The 26119-nt window shown below is 42.7% G+C and overlaps 1 protein-coding gene across 3 annotated transcripts in view; it reads left to right on the top strand.

The window, feature by feature from the left end:
* UNC80 (unc-80 homolog, NALCN channel complex subunit) overlaps positions 1–26119 on the top strand; it is a gene marked incomplete at both ends in the record, with an annotated part of 131834 nt that overhangs the window by 50082 nt on the left and 55633 nt on the right. For 2 of the 3 annotated variants that reach the window (XM_082311743.1, XM_082311742.1), the window contains 7 exons: positions 1795–2007; positions 7489–7624; positions 10141–10274; positions 15041–15206; positions 20477–20577; positions 23582–23779; positions 25910–26017. In XM_082311743.1, the coding sequence (XP_082167869.1) occupies positions 1795–2007; positions 7489–7624; positions 10141–10274; positions 15041–15206; positions 20477–20577; positions 23582–23779; positions 25910–26017 (1056 nt within the window). Of the gene's footprint in view, positions 1–1794; positions 2008–7488; positions 7625–10140; positions 10275–15040; positions 15207–18754; positions 18959–20476; positions 20578–23581; positions 23780–25909; positions 26018–26119 lie in introns of all 3 variants that reach the window. The other variant, XM_082311741.1, reaches the window with a different exon arrangement.

Raw genomic sequence — 26119 nt, 5'->3', positions numbered from 1 at the left:
GAACTAAAACAGGAGGAGACTAAGGCTGGGGCTTCATCTTTTCATGTATGTCTCCATGGTTAAGGTTTTACTTTGTGAGAAAAGAATAAAATCCTCACTTACTCTGTGTTCCATACTGCATGTAGGCAACAAGTAATTTGTAATGGTTTTTCCAGGTGCTAGATATTAGTTTTGTTTCTGGTTGTCAGTGACTGTCTGGCTTTAAATTTCTGCCTTCCTCCTCAGAATGCTGGGCCAGCTTTAATGCTCTTATTCAAGAAAATTGCTAAAAGATTTTTATTTTCTTCCAACATTTGAATAAAATATGAGCAAAAAGCTGCAACAGGATGTTGTGTCAGGAAGCAATTAACATATGTTTTCTTGTTAATGTAGACAAAACATAATCCTTTTTTTTTGCCAGTGCCCTGAAAGGCATGACTTTTTTCAGTCCTGTTGGTAGTAATTTCTGGCTGTAAGTTTTGCTGCAGTACAGAATTTCTTAAATCAATTCCCGAACTTTTGGCACATTGGTCCAAAATTGCTTGCTTTCAACTTTTGATTAAAGCACTATTGGAGGCACTGTCTGTTATTTATGGACCATAGATGAGGAACCTCCTCTTATAAGTAGATGCTGATCTGTTTAAATTATCTCATTAAAGTTGTCAGCATCTAAATGTGTGGAATACACATGTTTGTGCTCTGTGAAATCCCTGTTAGGGAACCTTTCAAAGCCAGCTTGTAAATTGTGGACATTGTTGTATTCTTAGTTTTACAACCTGCTGACCACAGGGGTTTTTGCTCGTGAAAATTGCAGGAAGAGAAAGGGGAAATTAAATGGAAATGAGGAGAACCATTTGGTTTTAGTCACTTTCCATGTCTGTAAAGATGTTATTTTTGCAGGGTTGCAGACTGCTGGGAAGAAATCTCCTTCCTGAGTCTAAGCTACCCTTTAGGAAACAAATTACAGTGTCCATTTTTGAATATATTTGAGAGTTTCAGAAGCATTCTTTATTGGTCTAACATGGATCCCGCTGGGCAATTTAATACAAACTAAGATACATTCAATATAATTTCTCTCATTAAAGAAAAGTGCTCTTCCAAGGTGGGGGCAGGAGGATTTTCCTCTGGAAAATAGTCAATCACTTCAAAACTCAGCTGCCTGATGTTAAGTTTCAGTACTAAATTGTCTGATGCTTGCTAAGGCCATTGAAGTTAGATCAGCGAAATTTTGTTGACTTATGCCAGTAATGGATTTCACTCTCCATATCTGCTTGTTATAAATGCAAAATAGCACTCTTCCTAGTTTCAACAAGCTTCCATTCATGCTTCCACCCCCAAGATGCACAAGCAGAACTTAATATCACAAATGCTAGGCTTCATGTGACCACGCTGCCATTTGCACTTGCAGTATTTGCAGCCTGACTAGCGAGGGTGAAAGAAAACTTGACTCATTCCTCCAGTAAAAGTGCCAGATGCACGCTTCTGCTTTTTGGCGGTTACATGGTTTCTGAAAGAAAGGATTACAGAGCAGGGCTGAAACAAGGTTGTTTGTAGGTTTATAATGTGGCTCTTTCTGCCCCTCTAGTGGTTGGAGTAAGCATAACTGTTCAGTGTTTATAAGCCTTGGTTTTATTAGCTCAAGAGGTGTGACTCAAGGCACAGATCCTGATTTCAGACTCTGATGGAGACATTGCTCAACCTGTATGACTCCATGGCAAACTTGTGAAGCAATTGATTAAAGCACAAAATCCTCTAACGTTCGGAGTGTTTTTCCAATGTATTTCCATTTAAGGTGATTTTTTGCAAATATTTCAGGAAGCTCCTGTAGTGGCGAGAGCAGCCCTGTTCCTTGAGTGTGCACGCTTCGTTCACCGCTGTAATCGTGGCAACTGGCCCGAGTGGATGAAGGGCCACCATGTGAACATTACTAAGAAAGGCCTGTCCCGTGGGCGTTCTCCTATCGTGGGCAACAAAAGGAACCAGAAGCTGCAGTGGAATGCAGCTAAGCTCTTCTACCAGTGGGGAGATGTAAGTGTCTGATTCTCTTCTACTTACCTTAAAAAATATATCAAAATGTAAAGGTAATTGGTTCCTATGCAGAATTTCAGTTCCAGTAAAATGGGGACTCATAAGCCTCCCTTCCAACTCGCACTTCACAACCTGCCAAGATCAACTCTTCTCCTTACGGAAATGGACTTTGTTAGAATGTAAGTGTCCTCTTCCTTCCCCTCCCCCTGCCGTGTTCCCTCTGAGGATCCATTTGGTCCACTCTCCTGTTTCCAGCACTTATCATATGTGAATGCTTAAGGAAGAGTAAGAGCAGAGTGTGTGATACTACTTGCTTTTTTCTTGCTTCCAAGTATTTTTAGCCCAGGGCTGCTTGAGCTAGATGTGGTGCTGTATATTTAGTAATGGATTTCTCTTTGACGTACTTGTTCTATCTCTCTTTGCACTCGTACAAACTGTTAGCACTCATCATTCTTTGGCAAGGAATTCTACGGGGCTACTACACATCATCTAAAGAACTGTCTCTGGTTGTTCTGAGCTTGGCTTCTTCAAGTTTTATTTGATTGTGATCTCTTACAATACATGAACTAGGCAATTGCCCTGTATGGCCCTGTCAGTGCTGCTTGCAATTTCTTTGGAAGCCCACCAGGGTATACCTGCTGAAGGTCTGGTGCTTATTGCAAGTCATTTCACACAACTCGAAACTCAAGTGAGAGAAGTTCCTTTGACCTCTATGGTGCCTGTTGCATATATCTATTGGGAAGTGAGCTTTCTGCTTCTCACCTCTTTTCACAAAACCAGAGATTTTTACAGTGAGCATCATGATCCAAAAAATAAAAGAAAAAAATTACAGAAAATCCAAGGCTCAGGGGAATTTGAAAACCATGTATTCTGCAGTCTTGGGGTACTTACATAAGCCATGCCAAAAAAAGCCTTGCTGACCCATTTTCTTGTAGGTTAAACCAATGCACGCTTCTCAGTGGAGCACAATGTAGGGACCCTTGAGCTAGTGCTGACCGCGTCAGTACATTTCCACCACAAAACACAGCCCAGGGGGAGAACCTAGCTTGGGTCTGAGCACCCAAGCTAATAAGCTTTGTCTTTTGGCAGCTCTCCTCCTTCCATTTCTGAAGCTAATTAAGGGAATGCTACCTGGGCACCCTACTCTCTGTTATGTCTCAAACACAGGTGACTATCTTAATAACAGCACAGATACCAAAGTTCCTTGAAAAAGTACATAGTGTGAATGTATTTTCTTCTATATTCCATGAGGTCACCACCTTAGCCTAACCCCTTTGAGGAATCCTTCCAAGTGGAAAACATACTATTACATAGTCCTTGCATTTTTGCATACATTGCTGACAGTCAGGACTGTCCATCTGTTTGTGGACTTTATGCCTCTGGACATTCCTTTTCTTCAGATTCTGACAAAATGGGAGTGAGCAAGTCAGTAACCATTAGAAGCCAGTTAGATTCCACATCAGCTGCCATTTTTAGAAACTGAAATAGCCTGACCTTGAAAAAAGTCCAGGAAGGTTTTCTTTCAGAAATGTTAAAGTACCACCATATGATGCAACGTCACAAGAAAGGAGCCAGGGAAATGTGATGGCAAGCAACTTAGCTCTGACCAGGTTCCAACCAGATAGGCTGAACCGTGAGCAGAAACAGCTTTCTGCTGCTGTAGTACAGGCACCTGCTGCAGAACATGCTGTCGTTTCTGTGTGTTAACCTGCCCATTTCACCGGGGGCAACATCAGCCTGAAGGGCAGAATGACTGTGCACTCACATAGCTCCTAAGCAGCTCCAGTATCAAGAAGGTGGGATACCTCCCCCAGCCCATTTCTGCCTCCACGCTACCAGATCCTTGTCAACACTACAGCACACCATCCTTGCTGCTTGGTGGCAGCAGAGCTGCTGCTCTAGAAGGAAGATCCTTGGACAAAGAGAAAAGAATGTATTAGTCTGTGAATGCACTGAGGCCTTGTTCTATTTTTTTCTTGCAGTAAATAAGGCTGGAAGTTTGTGCTAATTATGGATCCTTGCTTGTCTGTCATTGCTCACTAATTGTGATATACAGTGCTGTTGTCAAAGTTTAGTGAGACCAAGAATGAATGTAAAACCTTTTTTCCCTACCCAGCTCCTTTAATTCACCCTCTCTAACAGCCATCAGTGGATAACAGCGGTAAACCCTTTCCACGTGAGGTAGGATTTGGACTGCCTGCAACAGTGATGAGCTTGTTGAATCATGCAATATCACTTGTTATGCTGTCTTTTTAAATAATACAATATGTTAAATCTATTCTGATCAGGTTAGTCTGTCACTTCCTGTGGCTTCTTCTGTTAAGAGGCATTTTCTTTTAAAGTGTGGCATGCTCTCTGTTTGCTAGGAAAACCAAGGATAATTCATGCAGATAATACGTGTTAGGAATTCAGTGCTGTGGGATTATGTATGATTAGTTTAATATTAGGGTGGGCAACACAGCATAAATAATATGTGATAAATTACTGCTTTTTGGAGAGGCAAACAGAATATTTCTTCCTTTAAGCACCTGAAACATGAAAGGGGAAAAAATTGTGAGAGATGCGGAGTTTATTTAGCAACGTGCAGGCTCACAGATCACAGAATCACAGAATGGCTGGTGTTGGAATGGACCTCTGGAGATCATCTAGTCCAAACACCCTGCTAAAGTAGGTTTACCTAGAACAGGTTGCACAGGATCGCATCCAGGTGGGTTTTGAATATCTCCGGAGAAGGAGACTCTACAACGTCTCTGGGCAGCCTGTTCCAGTGCTCTGTCACCCTCAAAGTAAAGAAGTTTTTCCTCATATTCAGATGGAACTTCCTGTGTTTCAGTTTGTGCCTGTTGCCCTTTATCCTGTCACTGGGCACCACTGAAAAGAGTCTGGCCCCATCCTCCTGACACCCACCCTTCAGATATTTGTAAGCATTGGTAAGATCCCCTCTCAGCCTCCTCCAGGGTAAACAGACCCAGCTCTCTCAGCCTTTCCTCATAAGAGAGATGCTCCAGTCCCCTAATCACCTTCGTAGCCCTCCGCTGGACTCTCTCCAGTAGTTCCTTGTCTTTCTTGAACTGGGGAGCCCAGAACTGGACACAGTACTCCAGATGTGGCCTCACCAGGGCAGAGTAGAGGGGGAGGATAACCTCCCTTGACCTGCTGGCCACGCTTTTCCTAACGCACCCCAGGACACCATTGGCCTTCTTGGCTGCAAGGGCACATTGCTGGCTCATGGTTAACTTGTTGTCTACCAGGACTCCCAGGTCCTTCTCTGCAAAGCTGCTTTCCAGCAGGTCAACCCCTAACCTGTACTGGTGCGTGGGGTTACTCCTCCCTAGGTGCAGGACCCTACACTTGCCTTTGTTGAACTTCATTAGGTTCCTCTCAGCCCAACTCTCTGGCCTGTCCAGGTCTTGCTGAATGGCAGCTCAGCCTTCTGGTGTATCAGCTGCTCCTCCCGGTTTTGTGTCACCAGCAAACTTGCTGAGGGTACACTCTGTCCCTTCATCCAGGTCGCTGATGAATAAGTTGAGCAAGACTGGACCCAGCCCTGACCCCTGGGGAACACTGCTAGCTACAGGCCTCCAACTAGACTGCGACACAGATCATGACCCTCTGAGCTCTGCCATTCAGCCAGTTCTCAATCCATCTTACTATCCGCTCATCTAATGCACACTCCCTGAGCTTACCTATGAGGATGTTATGGGAGATAGTGTCAAAAGCCTTGCTGAAGTCAAGGTAGACAACATCCACTGCTCTCCCCTCATCTACCCAGCCAGTCCTGCCATCATAGAAGGCTATCAGATTGGTCAAGCATGATTTCCCCTTGGTGAATCCATGTTGACCACTCCTGATAACCTTCTCTCTTGGAACACCCCACTTTCTAGAGCCCATGGCATTCCTCCAGGTAGGTCCTTGAAGAGGCCAAAGTTAGCTCTCTTGAAGTCCAGGGTTGTAATCCTGCTTACTGCCCTTCTTCCTCCATGCAGGATCCTGAAATCCACCATCTCATGGTCACTGCAGGCACAACTGCCCCCAACCTTCACATCTCCTAACAGTCCTTTGTTAGTACAACGCCCAGCAGCACACCTCTCCTTGTTGGCTCCTCCACCACCTGTGTCATAAAGTTAGCATCAATGCTCTGCAGGAACCTCCTGGACTCTGTGTGCCTGGCTGTGTTGTCTTTCCAGCAGATATCAGGGTGGTTGAAGTCCCCAAGATGGCTGAGATTGGCAACTATTTGTATAAGCTTGTAAACCACAACACCACCACCTTATTCTCTTCATGTAGTAGAGCCTACGCTCTTCATTGTTGCTGGATTTCACAGGAACTGCTTAGTAGCAAGGAAGAAGAGCCAAACTAAGACCTGTTTGTGACTGTATCTATTTCTGCTTTGCTTCAGCTGAGACAGAAAAATTATTTAGTGCTGGCATGACCATCAGTGCTGACTTGTAGAAGATTCAGAAATCCTCTGTAGTACCTTTCTCTGAAACTATCCCAAAACCAAGGAGGCCAAATGGCAAGTGCTGATGAAAACTCAGTAATTAAACACATTTCCTCCTTCACGAAGTGATGATATCATAGGATAAAGTTTTACATACTTGTCTGTGTTCTCTTCACCTACCTGCAGCAAAGAAAATGAAGAAAATCCTTAAGAGCTCTGAAGTGTCTTAGCAGGCAAGCATTCTTCTTGCTAACACACCTTCATCTATAGCTTTGTGGAGAGCACCATGAAGGCTGCTTACATGCTGATAATGATGCTGGCAAACAGCCACGAATAAATGATCAATGCCTTTCTGGAGAATGTAACAGTATTCAGTGGAAATCGTCTGTGTTCTCTACATGGATCCCCTTTACACCATTACCCATGCACCTTTCCAGCTTTTATACATGTATTGACAGCTCATTTTTGGGAAGTGCATCAGGCAGTCTCTCCTTTAAAGATGGAAGCAGGCTTTCCCATGGGCATTCAACAGTTTTGTGGAGGAAACAGGGACTGTTACTGGGTTCCTAAGTCACAGGGTAGTTTCTTAAATGGAGTTTAAGTTCTTAAACAATTTCTTAAATATTCTCAGACTTAGCAAAAATCTGGCACACATATATCAAGGGCAGAAAGAAAAGTGGAAGAAATTCATACAAAATAATGACCTAATCTCCTCCTGCCTATCATCTGCCAGTTTGGGGATTTTTTGTTTGTTGTTATTTAACTAAATCTGCAAAAATTTTTCATCCTGAAATATGACACTGTTTGCAAATTTTGGTTGAAAAAGAAGGTGAAATAAATTATGGTTTTGTTAGCAATTATTCTTCTATCATCATCCCTTTCTCTACTTTACTGCATTTTGCAAACAATAAAAATAAAGCCAGGACATTCTGTTCTGGCTGGAACATTTCCACAGCCTGTATGGGGCAGAGCCCTTGACCACCAGTGACCTGGGCTGAAATTCTCACCACCTTGTGCTTTCTCTTTCTCCCTGTCTGCAGGCAATTGGTGTCCGCCTCAATGAGCTGTGCCATGCTGAGAGTGAGAGCCCTGCCAACCTGCTGGGCCTCATTTATGATGAGGAGACCAAGAGGCGCCTGAGAAAGGAGGATGAGGAAGAAGACTTTTTAGATGACAGTAAGGAGACTCCCTTTACTACAAGAACCCCCGCTTGTAAGAACCTCTGCTTTAGGAGCACTTAATTTTTCTTCTCTTTTCATCCTCTTGCCACTCAGCTGTATTTCCCAGTCCCTCACCTTCACCCCAACTTCCTCCCCTGTTCTTTCCGTGCCTGGATGTACAACATGACAGATGGGTAGCAGCACTGGGAGACTTTGAAGGAAAGGGGGGTGAAACCAGGCAGTGAGTTGCAATTCCTGTATACTGGCAACTGCAATTGTAAGCCGGGTACTAATTTCTTGAGTCTTCCTGTCACCTGAGTGCCAAAACTGGTTCAGACTCCCATTCTTCCCAGTTATTTCTGCCAAAACATTTGTGTAACATCAGCTGCTTTTCTGTTTCTTAACATTGAAGAGTCATCTCCTCACCTGATGTGAATTGGCACAGCTCTGCCAAAGGCTTTTAAATCTTGACTTCAGTATATTTTCCTGATTCTCAGGCAGAAATATAGCACAGTGGTATAAAATGTATCATTAAAAACCTGTATAACAACAAGATGACTAAAACACACGTATTTTTGTGTGTGCATATGTAAGTGGGGGGGTGTTGCAGATCGCTGATTCTGAAAGTCTAGATAGGCATGCGAATTATAACACACACTGTGAATCAAAATAAATTAAGTCAAAACACATACTGTTGTAGGTGTAGGTGGTAACAAACATTATGTCCTCTCCAGACACCATTTGTATATACGTGTGTGCTGTAATGTACTGGTTCCTGTGTACATGTACTGTTGTTCGCCATTGGATGTAGTGTGCTAGTACTGTTTATGTATTTTCTGGTCTTTTTTTCTGTGGCTCTGGGTTTGTTCTTATCACTGCATAAAGGCCAACTTTGGAGTAGAGAGGAGTAGGTGGGAGCAGTGAAATGGCATTTGTGGGAAATGATCTCAAGAGAAGGTATTTGCCCTAGGCTAGATCTTCACATGTGCCACTATGTGGTGTGCCAGCGCTAGCAGCTACATGAATGTGGGTGGCTGTTCTGGATATTTTATTGGCCCTTTAAGAGATATATCCAAAGCAGGAGAGTGCACCCAAAATTTTCCCTCTCCTGAACCATGAATGACTTTTGAAAGGTGAAGAACAACTTCATTCCCATGACCAAGTGACAGAATAGTCTTTCTTGTGCCTGTTCAGCCACTGATAAGGCACTCATAAGGGGATGGGGACCTGCTTTAAAAGGGTGGTCTAAGACAAGCAAACAGAGAGAACAGGTTATGATCTAGAAAGCCATGTAAAAGCTTGAGTACTCTCCTGAAAGCCACGGTCTGAAAATAACGGATCTGCATTCTTGCTGAAGGCAGAGATTTTTCAAAAACTGCCCTGTATGCTGTAGGGAGTAGACTGAGGAACATAAAATATGCAGTTGTATATCCCATTACACTCTAAGTCCCATCTGTATTTGATAGTTCAGGTAATTTTAGTCCCTACAAAGTCCATAATTTGTTACTGGTAATGTGTACAGAGGAATTAGCAAGCATCACACAATTAATCTGGTTTTATCTGATCCCTGCAGTATCCTCTCACTTGTTCAGTTTGGACTGTTTCTTTGCGAAAACTAGTTAGATCATACATGAGGGAAAGCAAATGAAAACATAAATCTCTCTGAAATGTATGTAGATGGTAATATCAGGCACTATTAAAAAATGGGTATGGTTAGTTGTTGTCACAACTAATTTTTTCATTTACTTTTTTTGCTGTCCATTACCCTAAATAGTATTTTTCAAATCGATCAAGCACTGAAGAATCTTTCAAGCTTTGAATGGCATTAGATGGGTTACAAAGTATAGAGCTTTTGAAGCTGATTGTTTACACTCGGTTAAGACAAAACTTCAAGTATTTCGATAATCCCTCTTCCCTTTCCCCCTTTGTTTTAGGTTAAGCATTTGACTATATAATTTGATTAAGCGGTTTGATTTTTTTTTTCCTTGATTATCTCTAAACAGCACTTGAATTCTGTGCACAAATAAAGAAGCCTGACTTCAAAGGAGGCTGTCTTTTCTAGTTATCAGGGTAGCAATTTATAATAAGCACAGTATCTCTTTGCTGGCTAGTCATAACTCCATGCATTTTGAGAAATTTTCCTATTTTTTAAAGTGGTTCTTTTGTAGAACTGCAGAACAATTGGCTGAATGCAAAATTGTAAAGGGGAAGAAGGGTGTCTACTTCTTAAGCTGTATTTACTTTAAATGAGGTGTATACAAAATGCTGTAAGATCATGTTACTTTAGTAGATACTTCACCATAATATACTATAATATATACTATAGTACACTATTGCATGTGCTGGTAAATACATGGATTGATATTTGTTTGGCTATGTTCCTTTTAGTATAGAAAAAGTAGCATAGATAGAAGTCTGGGCTTTCCTCTTTTTTAGTGCAGCTTGCATTGTGCACCATATGTGAAAATGTCCATCACTTCTTGGTTCCAGATTTTGCATCATCTTGCTCACCATAGGAATATTTTTTCCTAGGCACTGTGAATCCTACCAAATGTTGTTGTCCTTTTGCACTGAAAATGGCAGCCTGTCAGCTTCTCCTGGAGATAACCACTTTCCTTCGAGAGACTTTTCCCTACATGCCCAGGCCACGTACTGAGCCTCTTGTGGTAAGTGGACAATACACACTGGAGAGGGAACCATGCCCACAGAAGTCATTGGGCTCTGTGCCTGTCTGAAGCGAGGTAGGGTGAGGTAATAACTCAAGTGGATCTCTGATGCAGGGAGAAAGGAGCCATTCTCTGGTGAACAGAAGATGGCTAGGGCACATCAAATGGGTTGATTAAGAAGATAAGACTGTGGAAGAACAACATGTACTGGAAGTTCAAGAAAGTTTCAAAAGAGAGAAGAGGGCAGCTGATGGATTAAGTAACTGAGTGTGGGGGACTTGAGAGGTGTGGGAGATGGACTGCCGGAGGTGACAGCTTGCGTGCTGCCTAGCTGATTAGGAGGGCCAGTTGACAGAGAACTGAACAGGGCAGTTAGGAGAAAGGAAAGAGCATGGTTTACAGAGAATTTACTGGATCTTAAAAGTTGCAGATTTTTGGCTTGGGTTAGACAACAGAATTGAAAGGACTGGGGGAAGAAAGGAAAGAAACAGAGACAAAGAAGCAAGGTAAGAAAAAAAACCTCCATGAGACCGAGAGAGGCACAGGCAAATCCTGGCATGAATAGTAAGCTAAACGACTGATTAGGTCACAAATAATTTTGTGAATAGCAGAACCCCTGAAACCTGATTTCCAATGGTTCATTCTTGTGTGGTTTCTCTTATGTCTAATAATGCAGCTTATCGTTGCCTTCAGCCTGTTGTTTCACAAAATACACAGGTACTCAGTTATCTTTTGTCAAATTGGGTTGAAGGTGACTATCAGCTTCAGAGGTGGTTAATATGGAATGAGATGAGAATTGAATGGCAGACACACAGTTTCATCTTTTAAACCTAATTTCTTTAGGAAATCAGGATAAAAATTATAAAGAAAGAATGAGAAGTTTCCAAGTGAACATGAAGGGATTAGCCCTACTGTTCTGTTTTTTGTTATTGATAGATGGAGATCAAATTTTGCTGATGACAATTGTGCTTGACAGGCTGATTTGGCTGGGCATTATTTTAATTAGGTTCGGAAATTGGTTTCAAAGGCTGTAGATGACCTATGATGAAGTGACTCAGCCCCCAGGTATGCAAGAAGGGCAATTTTAATAAACAGGGATAAATTCAGTCTTTCTAAACACTTTGTTGATATTTTTACCATGCAGTAAATGACTGCATCCAAAATCAGGATAATACCAGGGTTTAGAATTCATCTCAATAAAGTAGTTAGGCTTGGAGCTAAGAATATATTGGGTAATGATTGTCAACAGAAATTTGTGCTTTTGTGCCAGTTAGAAATGCAACTGATTAATAGCTTTTCAGACCTGTATATGGGAGAGAAGGAGGAGGAATTATTCTGTGATGCATAGGCAGAAGAAACCTTAAGGTCACATTATGCAAGAGCCTGCTAGAGAAAATGGCCATAGAGTGCTTCGTTTAACTTTGTACGAGGGGGAAAAAAAAGAGCCAACAACACTCCAGATTAAAATATTAAGTCTCTGTTTTCATGGAGTGATGCTTCCTTTCCAAAAGAATCAGGTACATAATGTTATGGTTCATAAATCTGAAATTCCAGTAGAGCAAATCTCACTTCCACTGGTGTTTGCAGGCATACCTGTTCCATAGCTATGAGCACAGATTTAGCAGCCTTGAAGAACTGAAACATTTGCAACTGAACTAATTGTGGTGAACCAGTTTACCTACCCACAGTCCATCCAGAGTTACCAGGCTGAGGGCAGAAGCACCCTTACCTATGTTTGAGTGAGGCAGGCAGTCCTGACTGAAGTTTCAATCAAATCCTTTTACCAAAGCTGGTGGAGTAGATACAAGCTCACTTTGAAAATGGCTGGGAGTGATGAATCCATTCTCTTGAAGCCTACTGCTGCCACAGTAGAGCCAGAGAACTGGAACTTGTCATTTGCTGTGGTGGAAAGTCATTCATTTTAGCTTAGCAGTTCATAGAATCATAGAATACCAGGTTGGAAGGGACCTCAAGGATCATCTGGTCCAACCTTTCTAGGCAAGAACACAGTCTAGACGAGATGGCCCAGCACCCTGTCCAGTTGAGTCTTAAAAGTGCCCAGTGTAGCAGAGTCAAACACTTCCCTGGGGAGATTATTCCAACGATTGACTGTTCTCATTGTGAAAAATTTACCTCTTGTGTCCAATCGGAATCTCCCCAGGAGTAACTTGTACCCATTACCCCTTGTCCTCACCATGTGACTCCTTGTAAAAAGAGAGTCACCATCTTCTTTGTAGCTCCCCTTTAAGTACTGGTACATGGTGATGAGATCACTTCTAAGCCTTCTTTTTTCAAGGCTGAACAAACCCAGGTCTCTCAGCCTGTCCTCATACGGCAGGCTTCCCAGACCCTTGATCATCTTGGTGGCCCTTCTCTGGACCCCCTCCAGCCTGTCCACATCTTTTTTGTATAACGGGGACCAGAACTGTACACAGTATTCCAGGTGTGGCCTGACAAGTGCTGAGTAGAGTGGGATAATGACTTCTTTATCTCTGCTGGTGGTGCCCTTGTTGATGCAACCCAGCATCCTCTTGGCCTTCTTGGCCGCAGCAGCACACTGTTCACTCATGTTGAGCTTCCTGTCCACCAGGACCCCCAGGTCCCTTTCCATGGAGCTGCTCTCCAGCCAGGTGGATCCCACTCTGTGCTGCACCCCTGGATTACGTTTTCCCAGGTGCAAGACCTTATACTTGTCCTTGTTCAACTTCATAAGGTTCTTGTTAGCCCACTCTTCCAGCCTATCCAGATCTTCCTGCAGGGTGGCTCTCCCTTCCAGAGTGTCTGCTTCCCCACTCAGTTTGGTATCATCTGCAAACTTCACCAGGCTACACTTGATCCTGTTATCCGGATCACTTATGAAGGTATTGGATAAAGTTGGCCCAATATCAGTCCCTGGGGGACCCCACTTGTGATGGGTTGCCAGTTTGAAAAAGAGCTATTTAGCACCACTCTTTGGGTGCAGCCTGTCAGCCAGTTCCCCACCCACCGCACAGACCACTTGTCTAGGCCATAACACATCAATTTCTCCAGGAGGAGGCCATGGGGAACCCTATCGAAAGCCTTGGAGAAGTCCAGGTAGACAACGTCCACCGCTCGCCCCATGTCAACCGAGCAGGTCACTTTATCGTAAAAGGCCAGTTGCTGAAGACAGATAGAGTCGGACTAACTGTGTGCTAGGAGGATGTATTTCATTCTGTCAGTTAATTTGTGGGGGCAGCAATTTCCAATGTAAGCATGTTGACAAACAGCTGGGAGGAGTAACATGCTTAAACCCTCCAGGGAAGGGGACTGTGACCATGCCCTAGGAATATACCTATACTGCTATCATGGCTCAGCTTATCCATGCTAATTTATGAAGCTGCTTCAGACAGATTTGATCACAGATTTTTATCCTGAAATGCTTTAGCCTTTGTTTCATATCCTGAACTGTGTTAGATATATTTTAAACAATTTACATGGAAGTTTTCAATGCTAGAGATACTACAGATCATTACTTTAGGCACCCACCTTTTTGTATCCCAGGTTTTGTTATTGAGCAAATTTAAAATATTTCCCTTATGGCAATCAACTGTTAGCTTTTCTGACAATCATTTATGATAATTTTCCCTGGAGATGCAAAGCTGACTGTAAATGATTTGGTTGGGACCTTCAGCTGGTGTTAGATAATCTAAAAACCTTTATTTTTTTAAACCAGCTCTTAGAGTAGTAGATTTTGTCACTACCCAGGTAGCTCCCAGTAACTTCTATAGGAGTTTTGTATGCAAATTCCTGTATGAGATCTTTTGAGCCTACAGAATTTTATCCGGAATAACTATTTTGGATAATTTCAGTGATGTTATCATTCACGTTCATCAACTGTTTACTCACAGCAAGGAGCTTTCATTTTAGATTTCAGCTAGTTACATTTTGGGTGGGGAGATCTCGAAGCTGATGACACCCCCAGTCAAAAGGCACAAATGATGTTCTTAAAGAGCCCAGCATTTTATCTGTGTCTGCCAGTGTGGGAGTTCACAGTCTTCCTTTCACTTTTTCTAGCTGTGGTTCGAGAAAGCGGATGATAATCCGTAGCTTGTGGAATCTTAGGATTTTGGCTTTTTTGGCCCAAATTGGTAGCCAGTAGATGGCACAAATGGTGCCATTTCTGTTAATAGGAGAAAATGATGGTGCAAACTAGCTTCTCTCTGGTGCAATGCTGTTTATTTTCCAGAATTTAAGTGCAGCCAACATTTTTATTACTCCTTGTTTTCCACTGTGTCCTTTCAGCCGGATCTGCACACAGAAGGCTTGCTCTGGGCCATGCTGCCATGGCTGTTGCACTGTCAGCTAGCTCGCTCTCAGATTTTCTGCCTCTGATGACTACAGTGGCAATGCATTACCTAATCAACCACAGGTAGCCTTTTGGAGTAGAGACCTAACCACCCACCCAGCATCTTGGGCAAGGGCCACCTTTTATTGCCACCCATCCATTAGGGACCATTTATGTGTTTTCCCCCCTCATGACCCTGCAGACAGGGTGCCAATTCACTCAGCAGTGTTAACCAGAAATGTGTGTTAACACCTGTTAACTCTTCCATCCTGACAGCGTGGCTCAGCGTGCTGCAAGTCTGAAGAGCAGTTGGATTAGAAGGTGTCAGGGTAGATGGAGAACTGTGTGATAGAAATAAATTCCCACCTGAAGCAGTTCTTCCTGAAGCTTCTATGGTTGCAGTGAAAGGCGTGGGGGCTGATGCTGCTTGCACATCTGTGTGGTCTACATTCTGCTACAGGATCTGGAGAGCTGCAGGCTGCGTCTGGACCCTGAGATGGACCGGCACAGGTATGAAAGAAAGATCAGCTTTGCTGGGGTTCTGGATGAAAACGAAGATTCAAAGGATTCCCTGCACAGCAGCAGCCACACCCTCAAATCTGAGGCTGGCTTCGAGGAGAAAAAAGGTTTGTCAGCACAATAAGGCTTTTGTATTCTCAGGGCTTGTGAAGTGGCGCTTGATTTTATGTTTTCATTTGCATAGACTGTGTTAAAAAGCAGGCGGCCATGGAGTCACGTGGCTTTGAATAATTTCTGAGATGCTTCTGGCCTTCAGGGTTCAATATAACAAATGTGAGAAGCAAAGATGTTAAATTTTATAAAACACTGCTGTGACTGAAACCGATTGAGAGCACTGCAAGATTTCTAAAAAGGAGGGTGCCTTGTTTGAAACTGTCTCTCAGTGGGATACTGAGAGAAGCATCACTAATTGATTCACTTTAAAAATAAAGATCAAAAGTGTTCTTGTTTGGTTTTTATTCCGATTACAATTTTTCATTTTGGGAAAACCACAGATAGGAGGGGAGACTGGGATCTTTCTGTGAAAATCTTGGAAGTCATGGCATCTCACAGAATTAGTGGTTGATCACTTGATCTCTTGAATTCTTTGCTCCCACATGAAAAACACACACCTATGTGGCTTTTGATGGCTAGCAGGTTAATGTTACCAGCATACTGTATACTGTACAAGCAAACCTCAAGCTCACTGTGTTTGCTGAGAACAGCAGATTGTTTCCATTTTTGAGCCATCTCATGCAAAACTCACATACTATCTGATGGTACAAGTGTTGCAATACAATATACAGTCATCGTGCGTATTTGCAATTAGAGGCTAAACTGCCAGACAGTTATCTGTAAATGATTCTCCCTCTAACAAGTTTTCTAGAGCTGTTTAAATTCTGACTCATAATAGCCATATAAAGGTGCAGATGTTTGAATGATAATTTTGATGATTGTTTGAAAAGGATAAATGTTTGATGATTGTTTGAAAAGGATGGATTCTGTGGCTGGTTATCCTCTAGCAACTGTAATGTGTATTAATGATTCAGAGGAGCTTTTATTGACTTCAGGGGGCTTTGGATAAATTTTGCGTTGTCTTCAGCTGTGACCCTGACACAATTAATATTAGAAAATATTAGAACTGCTTCCATGATTTACATGGTATAAAACTGCCTCCAAAATTGTGTCAGGTGAGACAGTTACTCCTGTGAAGACAGCTAGGTATCGACCTAAGAAAGGTGAGCTGGATAAATTCATGCTCAACCTCATTTTTTGTACCTTTGGCACACTGGCAGCCCAGAGAAGCACACAGCCTTATGGTCTGTCTGATAGTCTAAGATCAGTGGGATAAAATGTCTCTAACTATTTAGATGAGGAAAAGCTTGGTTTTGGGATTGGATTTTTTTTGAAGATGGTTACGACAACTACTTGAAACCACTTTTCAGCCTCTCAGGCAGCAGTCCCATTCACTGAGATGTTACCTGAGTGGGAGAATGCCTACAAGCACGCAGTCCTGCTGGAAAATGGTGGTGGCTGGTCTCTAGCTATGCTACTTTTCTTAGAGACAATGCTAACTTAGGATTTCCTTGATGTGTTACTGTACTAAAGGCATAATGCAGAATTGAGTTATTTTTGCAAAGATAGTATTAACTTTCTGCATCCTTGACTTAACAAACTACATTTTCCCTGCAGTTTCAGTGGGTTTTTTTTCCCTCCATTCTCCCTTTTCCCTAAGCTGTCATGTAGTAGTCCTTTACTAAAGCTGCCTCTTTACTACATTTTACAGACGGGAAAAGTGACTATGGTAGGAAAGCTGAATCCTAATATCCTAATATACTCTAGCAAAAATGTATTTGCAGTACTTTGGAAGCTAAATAAATGCAAGATAATGTTATATTTTAAAATTACAATAATTATGTTTTTTTCTCTGGCCACAGCATATTCTTCTGGGGATTCACCTGGGCCAAACATAACAGATGCAGAGGCATCTTTCATAATCTACACTTTTCTAGATAAGAAAATGTTGTTGTGTGAATGTAACTTAATTTTTCTCGCCTGCAGTGACAGGTTTCTTTATCTCAACCTCTTTGATGAGTACTAATCTGTTTCCTTTCATTTTTTCCGGAGTGTTAAAAACTTTGCTCTCATTGCTCACCCCAGGCGTGGCTTAACAGCTATCCAAAAGCTACGAGTTTACTGTATAGAATCTGCTCCAGGTAGGTCTGAAATACAGACACTAAAGCTAGGTAGATGCAGGCTCTCAGAGGATCATATGTACTGTTTGCGTGCTAAAATGAGATTCTGCAGACTTCATGAAATGCAGTTACAAGTACTTAAATGGTTTGGCATTCGAGGGAACTGAGCCACTGTATTGAGGCCGATCTGAACAGAATTCAAGCAGTAGTGATTGCTAAGGAACTCAGCATGGTCACTTGGAGGGAGATTCTCTGGTCACTCAACAGTGATTTGCTCAGCTGATTCATGAGGACTGAGGAGTAGCTCTCAAAACCTCTACAGCTGTCTTCGGCCAGGACGTTAGCCACTGGAAATGGGAGTGGGAATTGGGTTCTGGAGGAATTAGGGGCATTCTCAGGAGTAAAGGTGTGTTTGATTTTTCCTGAAACCCAAATACAATTCTATTAAAATATTTTACTTACCTGTGGTATCCAAAAAACTGTATCCTGTTCATTTTCAACAACACACCAAAAGGTAATCGATCACACATGGCCTTGCCTGATTAGATCTGCAGTAAAATGACTGAGTGTTGCAACATTTGGACTGACATACTGCCATGTACTGCCTTTGAACTAGGAGGAGAATGAAAGCGCAAACGGTTGGTGCTTTGAACATTGAACCATTTCATGTCTGTGCTCATCAAAAATGCAGAGTGTCAATGGATGTTGTTAATGCCTGAAAGCTGCTGATTTGTCTGAAGGAGAGGATCTACGTGCTCCTGTTTCCTCTAAAGCATTCTAATGATGAAGAGTAACATGCAGAGACACGGATTTATGCAAATCTTACTTCAAAGAAGTCTTGTGTGCTAACCTCATGAAGCAGACTACCCTTCTGCAGTCACACGTGCTGTATGAATAAAAAAATTGATCCTACTGCAGAGCTCAGTGAGGTTTACAGAACCCAGGCCCACAGGAAAATAGGTTTGTCCATGGTGCCTTGTTCATGCTTGGGATTCAGCCATCTGTCCCTAGCAAGAGGTGATTCTGCACTAATGTAAACCCCAGGGGCTGGCAAAGAAAACTGCAATTTACATCCATTGGGCAGATCCTGTTTCCTGGCAGGAATGGATTGAAATTGGTGTGAATCGTAGGTTTTCCTTGTCCACGTTTTGGGTTTCTGTTAGAGCAGCTGACTCTACTTGCTGGTGGTTGAATGAGGGCTAATTCCAAATACAGACAAGGCCTGAGGTGACGTACCAGGTCTCCAGGAAATGAGGTGCTGAACGCATATCTGTTAAACATCTTTACTGCCTGATTGACAGAGCTGCATTGGCGGTGGCTTTGGAGGGAACCTCTGGCCCCACATACCTTGGTAGAAGAAAAGATGCTGCAATACAGGCTGGCAGCAAAGGGTCGGGAGGGAGGGGAGGGCCAGGATATCTTTCTTTTTAAATGGGGAAAAATTAAGGGGAAAAAAGTCCTCTTTTATTCTTTCAATACAGTTCCCAGCAGGAAGATCAGGATAGGAGGCTCCCGCTTGCTCCAGATTAAAGGAACCCGCAGTTTCCGGGTGAAGAAGGGGGGTTCCCTTTCCAGCATTCGCCGGGCCGGCAGCCTAAAGAGCACCAAGTTATCACGGCAGGACTCAGAGTCTGAGAATGAGGAGCTGCAGCTGTCCCACAGCAGGGACACTGTCACTGATATAGGTAACTTAGACGAGTGGGTGGAAAGGGAGGGGGCAATAGGCAGGACCTAAACTCTTGATGGGATTGCAGCAGAGCTAGAAATGACGAGAGACCCCCACCCCAACAGGCTAGGAAAGAACCTGGAGTCCTCTTCAGGGAGTGCCCGAACGAGGGCCTGGGAGGAAGATGTTTCAAATCCTGGGTGCAGCGTCAGCTCCACGCACAGGCTGTCAATTCAGAGCTCCGTGTTAGAGCATGAACTCTTGGAATGCTGGTGCCTGCCAGCCAAACGCATGCTGTCTTTAGGGGAGCACATGCACGTGTGTATACGCACATACATACCCCCCTAAATAATATGATATAGTGAACACGTGAGATCAAATGGATATATGACATTTTATTGTCCATATTAACAGGTAGGATATATATATATATATGTACAGACATGCACTTCATATTCTATGTAGCATATGATGTCATAGGCATGTCATATGACATGTAATATATATATTCCTGTATGTAGAACATAACATGTACATGCTACATACTATATTTCTACATATTGGCATATACATATATTTTTACAGTTTGCAGATGCCTTCCTTAGTCTTCAAAAGATGGATCCCCAGATATTTATATTATGGAAACCAAAGGTGCATCCTGCCTTGAGAAATCTCCATCACAGTTGAACTAAAGGGGCTCCCTCTGCTAGAGCTGTTAACCAAAAACTACGGTTTGGATACATTTGGAGCTGAAATAATCTCCCAAGCTTAATGGTCATTTTTATGTTGCCCAAAAGATGCTTCCATAGGTGAACATGGAGAGTGGGATTGCCTGTTTTGTAGACTTTGGCAAGTCATAGTTCACTTAAAGAGCAGAAGGAAAGGATTAAAAAAGTTCATCCCCAGCCATCTCTTAACAGCATTAATGTTAGTATTATAGGAAGCCTACAGGTTACGAAATGGTTAGAGGAAACACAGGGATCGGTGAAGTTCCCAGAGAAATCTCTCCCTTGTCCGAGTTCTTTAGAACTAGTGTGCAAGAATCAGGATTTTTTTCCCCTTTCATCCCCATGACATTAGCAGCTTCCATGGGCAATTAGCAGTGACTTTGCCCATTGGCGTATCCAGTTGGATGCCACTTCTGGTTGGATTTTTGTTGACATTTTTAACCACAGAGCCCAGTCAATGCAGATCACTAAACCAACCATTTGCAGCATCTGAATGGTGCAAAGAATTTGTTTCTGATATTTTTCGTTTACCTTCTCCCCTTCCATTAAAGAAAAAAGTGGGGAGGGAGCAGTGCTTGCTACTGACAAGATAGCCTGTGAGCCGAGTATAAATGGTTCTTGTAATTGTCAAGCCAGCATGATACAAGGATCAGGGAGGGGTGTCCAAACGCAGTCTTTCCAGTGTGGCATATTCTGTGTACTCTGGTCTGTTCCCACAAGGCTGGCCTGGCTTACAAGTGCTGTCCCTAGTCTTTAAGCACATAGGGAGCAATAAAAACAACCACCTTTTGGGTATTTTTCTTTTGAAGAAGGGAGCCCTTGGAGCGCGAGCGAACCTAGCATTGAGCCCGAGGTGCTGAGCAACACAGGCACGGAGGAGAACTATCATCGGAACATGTCGTGGCTGCACGTAAGTATGAGTCGCCAGCAGCGCTCTCGAGGATGGCATTTTCAGTAGGAAAACCTTTGTGCTGGCAATAACCAGATCACAATCTGTGCTTTCTCCATGTAGCATCAAGGATCCCAAGTGTAAGTAAGCTGCGACCTTTGAAAATCACGTTTGCCATTTCTAAAATGGAGTAAAACCAGGAAGTTTTTGTCTTGCTCCCTCTGTCCATTTCATATATTTAGTTTGTAAGGGAAAAGGGACTATTTCTCTCCAGGCGTGCAGGGACAGCCATGCTACCTCAGCTGAAAAATACGTTTGCTCAGTATCTTTTCACCAGCATGGCTAGTAGTGGGTAGTTCAGGAAGAGTAACAGAATGGGCTACAGTGTGAGCTGGGTCCCAGCTTCTGGGAAATGGCAGTTGAGAAGATACTTGAGCTGGAGGTTCTGTTGTGACCACTATGTTTACTAACTACCAGAACATTTTTCCTCAGGGAGTTTTTCCAACCCCTTTTTGAGCCAATTTATATATTTTTGTCTCCATTAACTCTATGGCAATGAGCTCAATTATGCACCTTGTGGGGAAAAAAAAACTTTTGCAACATTTTCTTTGATTCCATTACATGCATTCTATCACAATGTCTAACCCAACAGGGCCTTGTGTAGTTTCGACTCTATCCAACAGACAGGGAGTACAACAGTACAAATGTGGTTTGGTCATGCAGGGCCTAGGACATCCGTTTTAGTGATCTCTGTACCCATGATTTAGACATGCCAAAAGTCAGTTGGGCAAGTCTACACCGTTCAATCCACTATCCAAGGACTGTATACCTCTACCTCTGTTGCCTCTTGACACTCTGTGATGGTGCAGTATGGTCAGTGTGCCCGTGTGTACATGCTTTGCAGAAAAATTGGATCGACTCCCTGTGCGCAGATTGATTGTGTCCTGCATGTGTGTGTGAGGACAGATGCCTTTTGACTTCTTGGTTGCCTTTGGGAAAGACAGCTGCCAATAATGAGTTCATATCTCCCTCTTTCCCCCAAGTATTTCACAGTCTGCTCTCAACTGCCACATTCCTATGGCGTGTGGGCAAGAACAAGATTAACCTATACTGCGATTTCAGAAGCAGTTCTTGATTTGAAAAGCAGTCTTTTTTGGAAGAGGGTGGCAGGGGGGGAACTTGAATGTTATGTCTTCCAAGCTAGTACCTCAATCCCTGGACTACCCCGCTTCCCTGTCAGATTTGGAAATTCCAGTGTACTAAACTGAGTATGTTATACATGAGAATGTGTACTAGGTGATGAATTGCTAGAGGATAAAGGCATCTCCCTAGCTAGCAGCTTAGGATAAATCACGGTGCCTCTGCTCAATGTGGGAGGATGCATGGACTTATAAATACAAGGCATAAACTGCAGGGAACTTGAGATGTTTGTCCCACTTTACATGTGATTAGCCTGCATAGGAGAAAGGAAGATTTGAAAAATCACCTGTTCCAGTTAATGCCATGCAAGTACCAATATCACATGAGAACTTTCTCTTTTTGTTTGTTGGAAAGAAGGTGTGGATGAATGGTGACTAAAACTACAGGCAAAACAAAAAACTGCTTTACTTAATGGTCATGAGAAAACCACTCAGAAGTATCACTGGTTCCAGTTACTTCTATGCATGCACCAGCATTTCCTTTACTTGTCCTCTATGGCAGCCTGGAGTGTGATGTCCTCACTCTGTGTCAGTGTACCATAACTAAAAGTTACAACAGTGGACCAGAGGCTGGGTAGAAGCTATACAATGCTGATCAGATTTATACCGTTTGCATATTGATACCACGCTAGTGGCTTGAGTTATTCCTGTTTGACCCCAAAATAACATGAGGCCAGAATAGGGAGGCAAAGACAAGGATCCCGCATACGCAGCACAGATTTGTGTTAAATTAAGGTCCTGACTTTTTGGAAGCCTAAATATTTGAGGGTTGAGAGTGATGTGGCTGCCGTACTTGGGAGACCCAGCAGGCTGCAGCTGCACAGACAATAAATGGATAGAAAAGGTGGGATGATAGCCTCTTTCTGGTAGTTCTGGGTATTTCTGCACTAGGTTGTGGGATAAAGAGAAGGATTCCTAAAAGCCAGTTCTGACCTACAGTGTGAATGGCTTGGGGATGCCTGCGTGTTTTCCTCAGAGTGCTGCTAAGCCGCTGGTTTTGTGTGTGACATGAAGACCAATGTACAAAGAGCTGCTGGACTGAGCTCTACTCCTCCAGGAAGAAACCCCCTGAGTTACACCAGAGAGCAGTGACTGAAGTGTAAATTTACCCAAGGCTGTCTTTAATTAATTAGTTTAGGGACTAATAGCAGTGTTGCTGCAGCAAAGCAGGGCTCAGAATAGCTAAATGCCAAAATATTTACTCTGTTTCTTAGTCAGGTTTTACAGCTCCTAGCTGCCATATGGCAACACCACTAGAAATAGTAACTGAGCCAGCTAACATAAAGCTAGGCTGGATGGGCCTACCGAGGCACAGGGAGGGAAGCATATGCAGAACAACTGGCACAGTTTATCCCTACTTGAGAGTATACTGAGACATTTCCTTTCCCCTTCCTTGAAGGAAACTAACCCCCGAACCTGGTGTGTTTGCAGCTTTTATGATGATTGAGTAGTTGACAATTTCCAGTCTAAGCCCTCATCTCAGAGTGGCGGTACAACAGCTTTTCTGCAAACTGAGGAAATACTGTTTTCCTCAGCCTTAATCTTGCCACCAGCCAAACATACACATCTACAGCAGCTCTGCCTCTTTGTCTGCTGTAAGACTTATGTTTCTTTAGCCATGCCTAGCCAGTTTGTAAATCACTTGCAAGTATGGAGCTCTGCACAGACACACAATACCTTTTCAAAAAAAAGCTGTGTCAAGCTTCATGCCTCCCCAGCTAGGCTGTGGAAAAGTTAGTTTGACTGTCCCCATCACTGGCTGCCCTGTGCCATTCTCTGTGTAACTCCCTTTTCTATAGGTAAATATTCTCTTTTTTCTTTTCAAGGTTATGATCCTATTATGCAACCAGCAAAGTTTCATATGTACCCACGTTGACTACTGTCACCCACACTGCTACCTCCATCACAGCCGGTCCTGTGCTCGCCTTGTCCGGGCCATCAAACTCCTGTATGGAGACACAGTGGACTCTCTGCGAGAAAACAGCACATTGAACAGTGTGGCAAGAGGCAAAAAGCAAAAGGAAGTGAGTAGATGGAAAAAGCAATGTTTGGGGGTTTGTCAGGCAGGTCATAATTACCTTCAAGGGCTGCGTAATGTGCTCAAACAGTTCTTTCATGACAAAATGAACACAGCCCTTCCTAAACACAGATCTGCTGTAAAAAAAACAAAAACAAAAACAAAAACAAACAAAACCCAAACAACAAACCCTATTGAGTCATTTAGCATTATGGAAGGAACATAATCTGTATTGATTGGGAAGAATCTTAGTTGCTGATAAGGTCGTTTAAAAGCTTATAACCTGACTTTAATTTTAATGTTCTTTTATGACCTCCACTTATCAGCCCCTGGACTCCAGTCTCTTTTTTCATGTTTCTTCTCATCTGTTAATAAGAGTCACTCTTGAAATTCTTGTAAAATCTTGCATAATTTCTTTCTTTTAGGTCTGAGCTCTCAGAGCTGTTCCAAGAATTGTATACATTAGTCTTTAATGTTACAGTCTCTTTAGTGACACACTTTTAATGACCAATTCAGCAGGATATTCAAACAAGATTGCACCTTTTTAGCCATATAAGTGGTTCCTTTAACTTCAGTGGAAATGCATTTCTGCTTTCAGTAAAGTGCCTACGCAAGTACCAACTGAATCATGTCAACTTTCATATTCCTGACCACAACAGACAGACTACAGTTATTCTGAATACTTGTAATGGCAGAGTCATTCAACTACTTTGCAGTAACATTGAAAACAAAAGTGTGCATGAAGCTCTGATCAAGATTTCAGTTGGCTATCATCCCTGTAGGTGGAAAATGAAGGAGCAGGAGACAAGTTCATAATGTTTCTTCATCAACCAGCAGATTATTTGTTTCCTGTCAAGTCAGAAAATTGAAGGGTATTTGTATGGAACAAAGCACAGAGCAGATGAAACGACAGATAATGATTCTGCTTTCCTGGAAACTGCAACCCCCATATATTTCCTCTGACACAGGAAAGTAGTGTATCACACAGTTATTTAGGAAGAGAGGCGGTCATTTCCTCTACAGAAGGCAGGCTTGAGATGAGCAGCTGGCAGTGTTCATGAAAGGTAGCAAAAGAACACCGTGCATTACTGTGTGCTGTTTCATCTCCAACCATGAATGGCAAGGTAAAGCAATACACATTTCATCATCCATCAAACCATTAAAGCCTTTAAACAACAGCAAGGAAAAAAGAGGTTGGGGGACAATAAGGTTTCCTACAAACACATGCACCATGTTTGTACAGACCTCACTGCAGGAGAACAATTGATGATAACTTTTGAATTTTATGTAACAATAGACTTTTCATCCCGGTTCCTCATGCTCTGGTATTCTTCAAGTGTTGTCATTCTCTGACTGCATGGGCACCATTTCCACATTTATCTGGGTTTCAGAGGAACCTCCCTTTTACTCTCCCAGCTTGCAGAATGAAAGGCTGGAGGTAGCTGCAATGTGCAGACCTGGCTATGTGCTCCATGGGGTTTGTGAGCTCTCTGATAAACGAGGACCCCCATGTTAATCAGCAGGCTACTAGCTTGAGGAGAAGAGTCTGTGGCAACCTAGCATTCTGGGAAAAGTCCCTGGTATTTTGAATAACGAACATAAAAAGGACTTGTCATTATCACTGTCACTGTCAATCTGCTAGGGACAACTCTCAGGCAGGCATGAGCTCAAGTCCTGAAATGTGTTACAGTCACTTATGCTTTCTGAGGAAGAAGAGAAGATAAATATAGCTGAGAGGAATCAGTGTTGTACACACTAAACACCTCTGTGGGTAATTTTTTAGAGGGAAGCTATAGGCTTTTTACCTCTCACCTGCTTAAAGTACTCTTCTCCTGAAATACATGGGTGTGCCACTTGTGAAGATTACACAGAGCACATTCACATTCCTCATTTAGTTTACTAGCTTCTGCCTTAAGCTTTTATTGGGAAAAGCATTGTTAAAAAGAGAAGAAAATTTGATGATGTATGTATGTCATCTGACTGATACTAGGCCTGTTGCCAGCACAGGAGACGGCTTTGTGCTACAGCTCTGGAACTAGACAGATTTTAGTGTATGGAAATTCCTCTTGTACATGATCTCCTCCCTTTCCACATTTTGGGAAATCTAAATGTGGACTCCACTTTTTTTTTCTTTCAGTGCTCAGACAAGTCATGCTTGAGAACTCCTTCTCTAAAAAAGAGAGTGATTGATAACAACTTGGAAGGGAAGAAGGACTCTGGAATGTTAAAATACATCAGGCACCAGGTACTGACTAGGCCATGTGCTAGTTAGGGAGGCTGATACATACATGTCAGGTTAGACTGCAACAAGAAGGAAAATGTATACGGACCTCTAAGCGCATGTGAA

Source organism: Platalea leucorodia (genome assembly GCF_965183815.1).
Source record: "Platalea leucorodia genome assembly, chromosome: 5".
Lineage (NCBI taxonomy): Eukaryota > Metazoa > Chordata > Aves > Pelecaniformes > Threskiornithidae > Platalea > Platalea leucorodia.
This window is presented reverse-complemented; position numbering and strand designations above follow the sequence as displayed.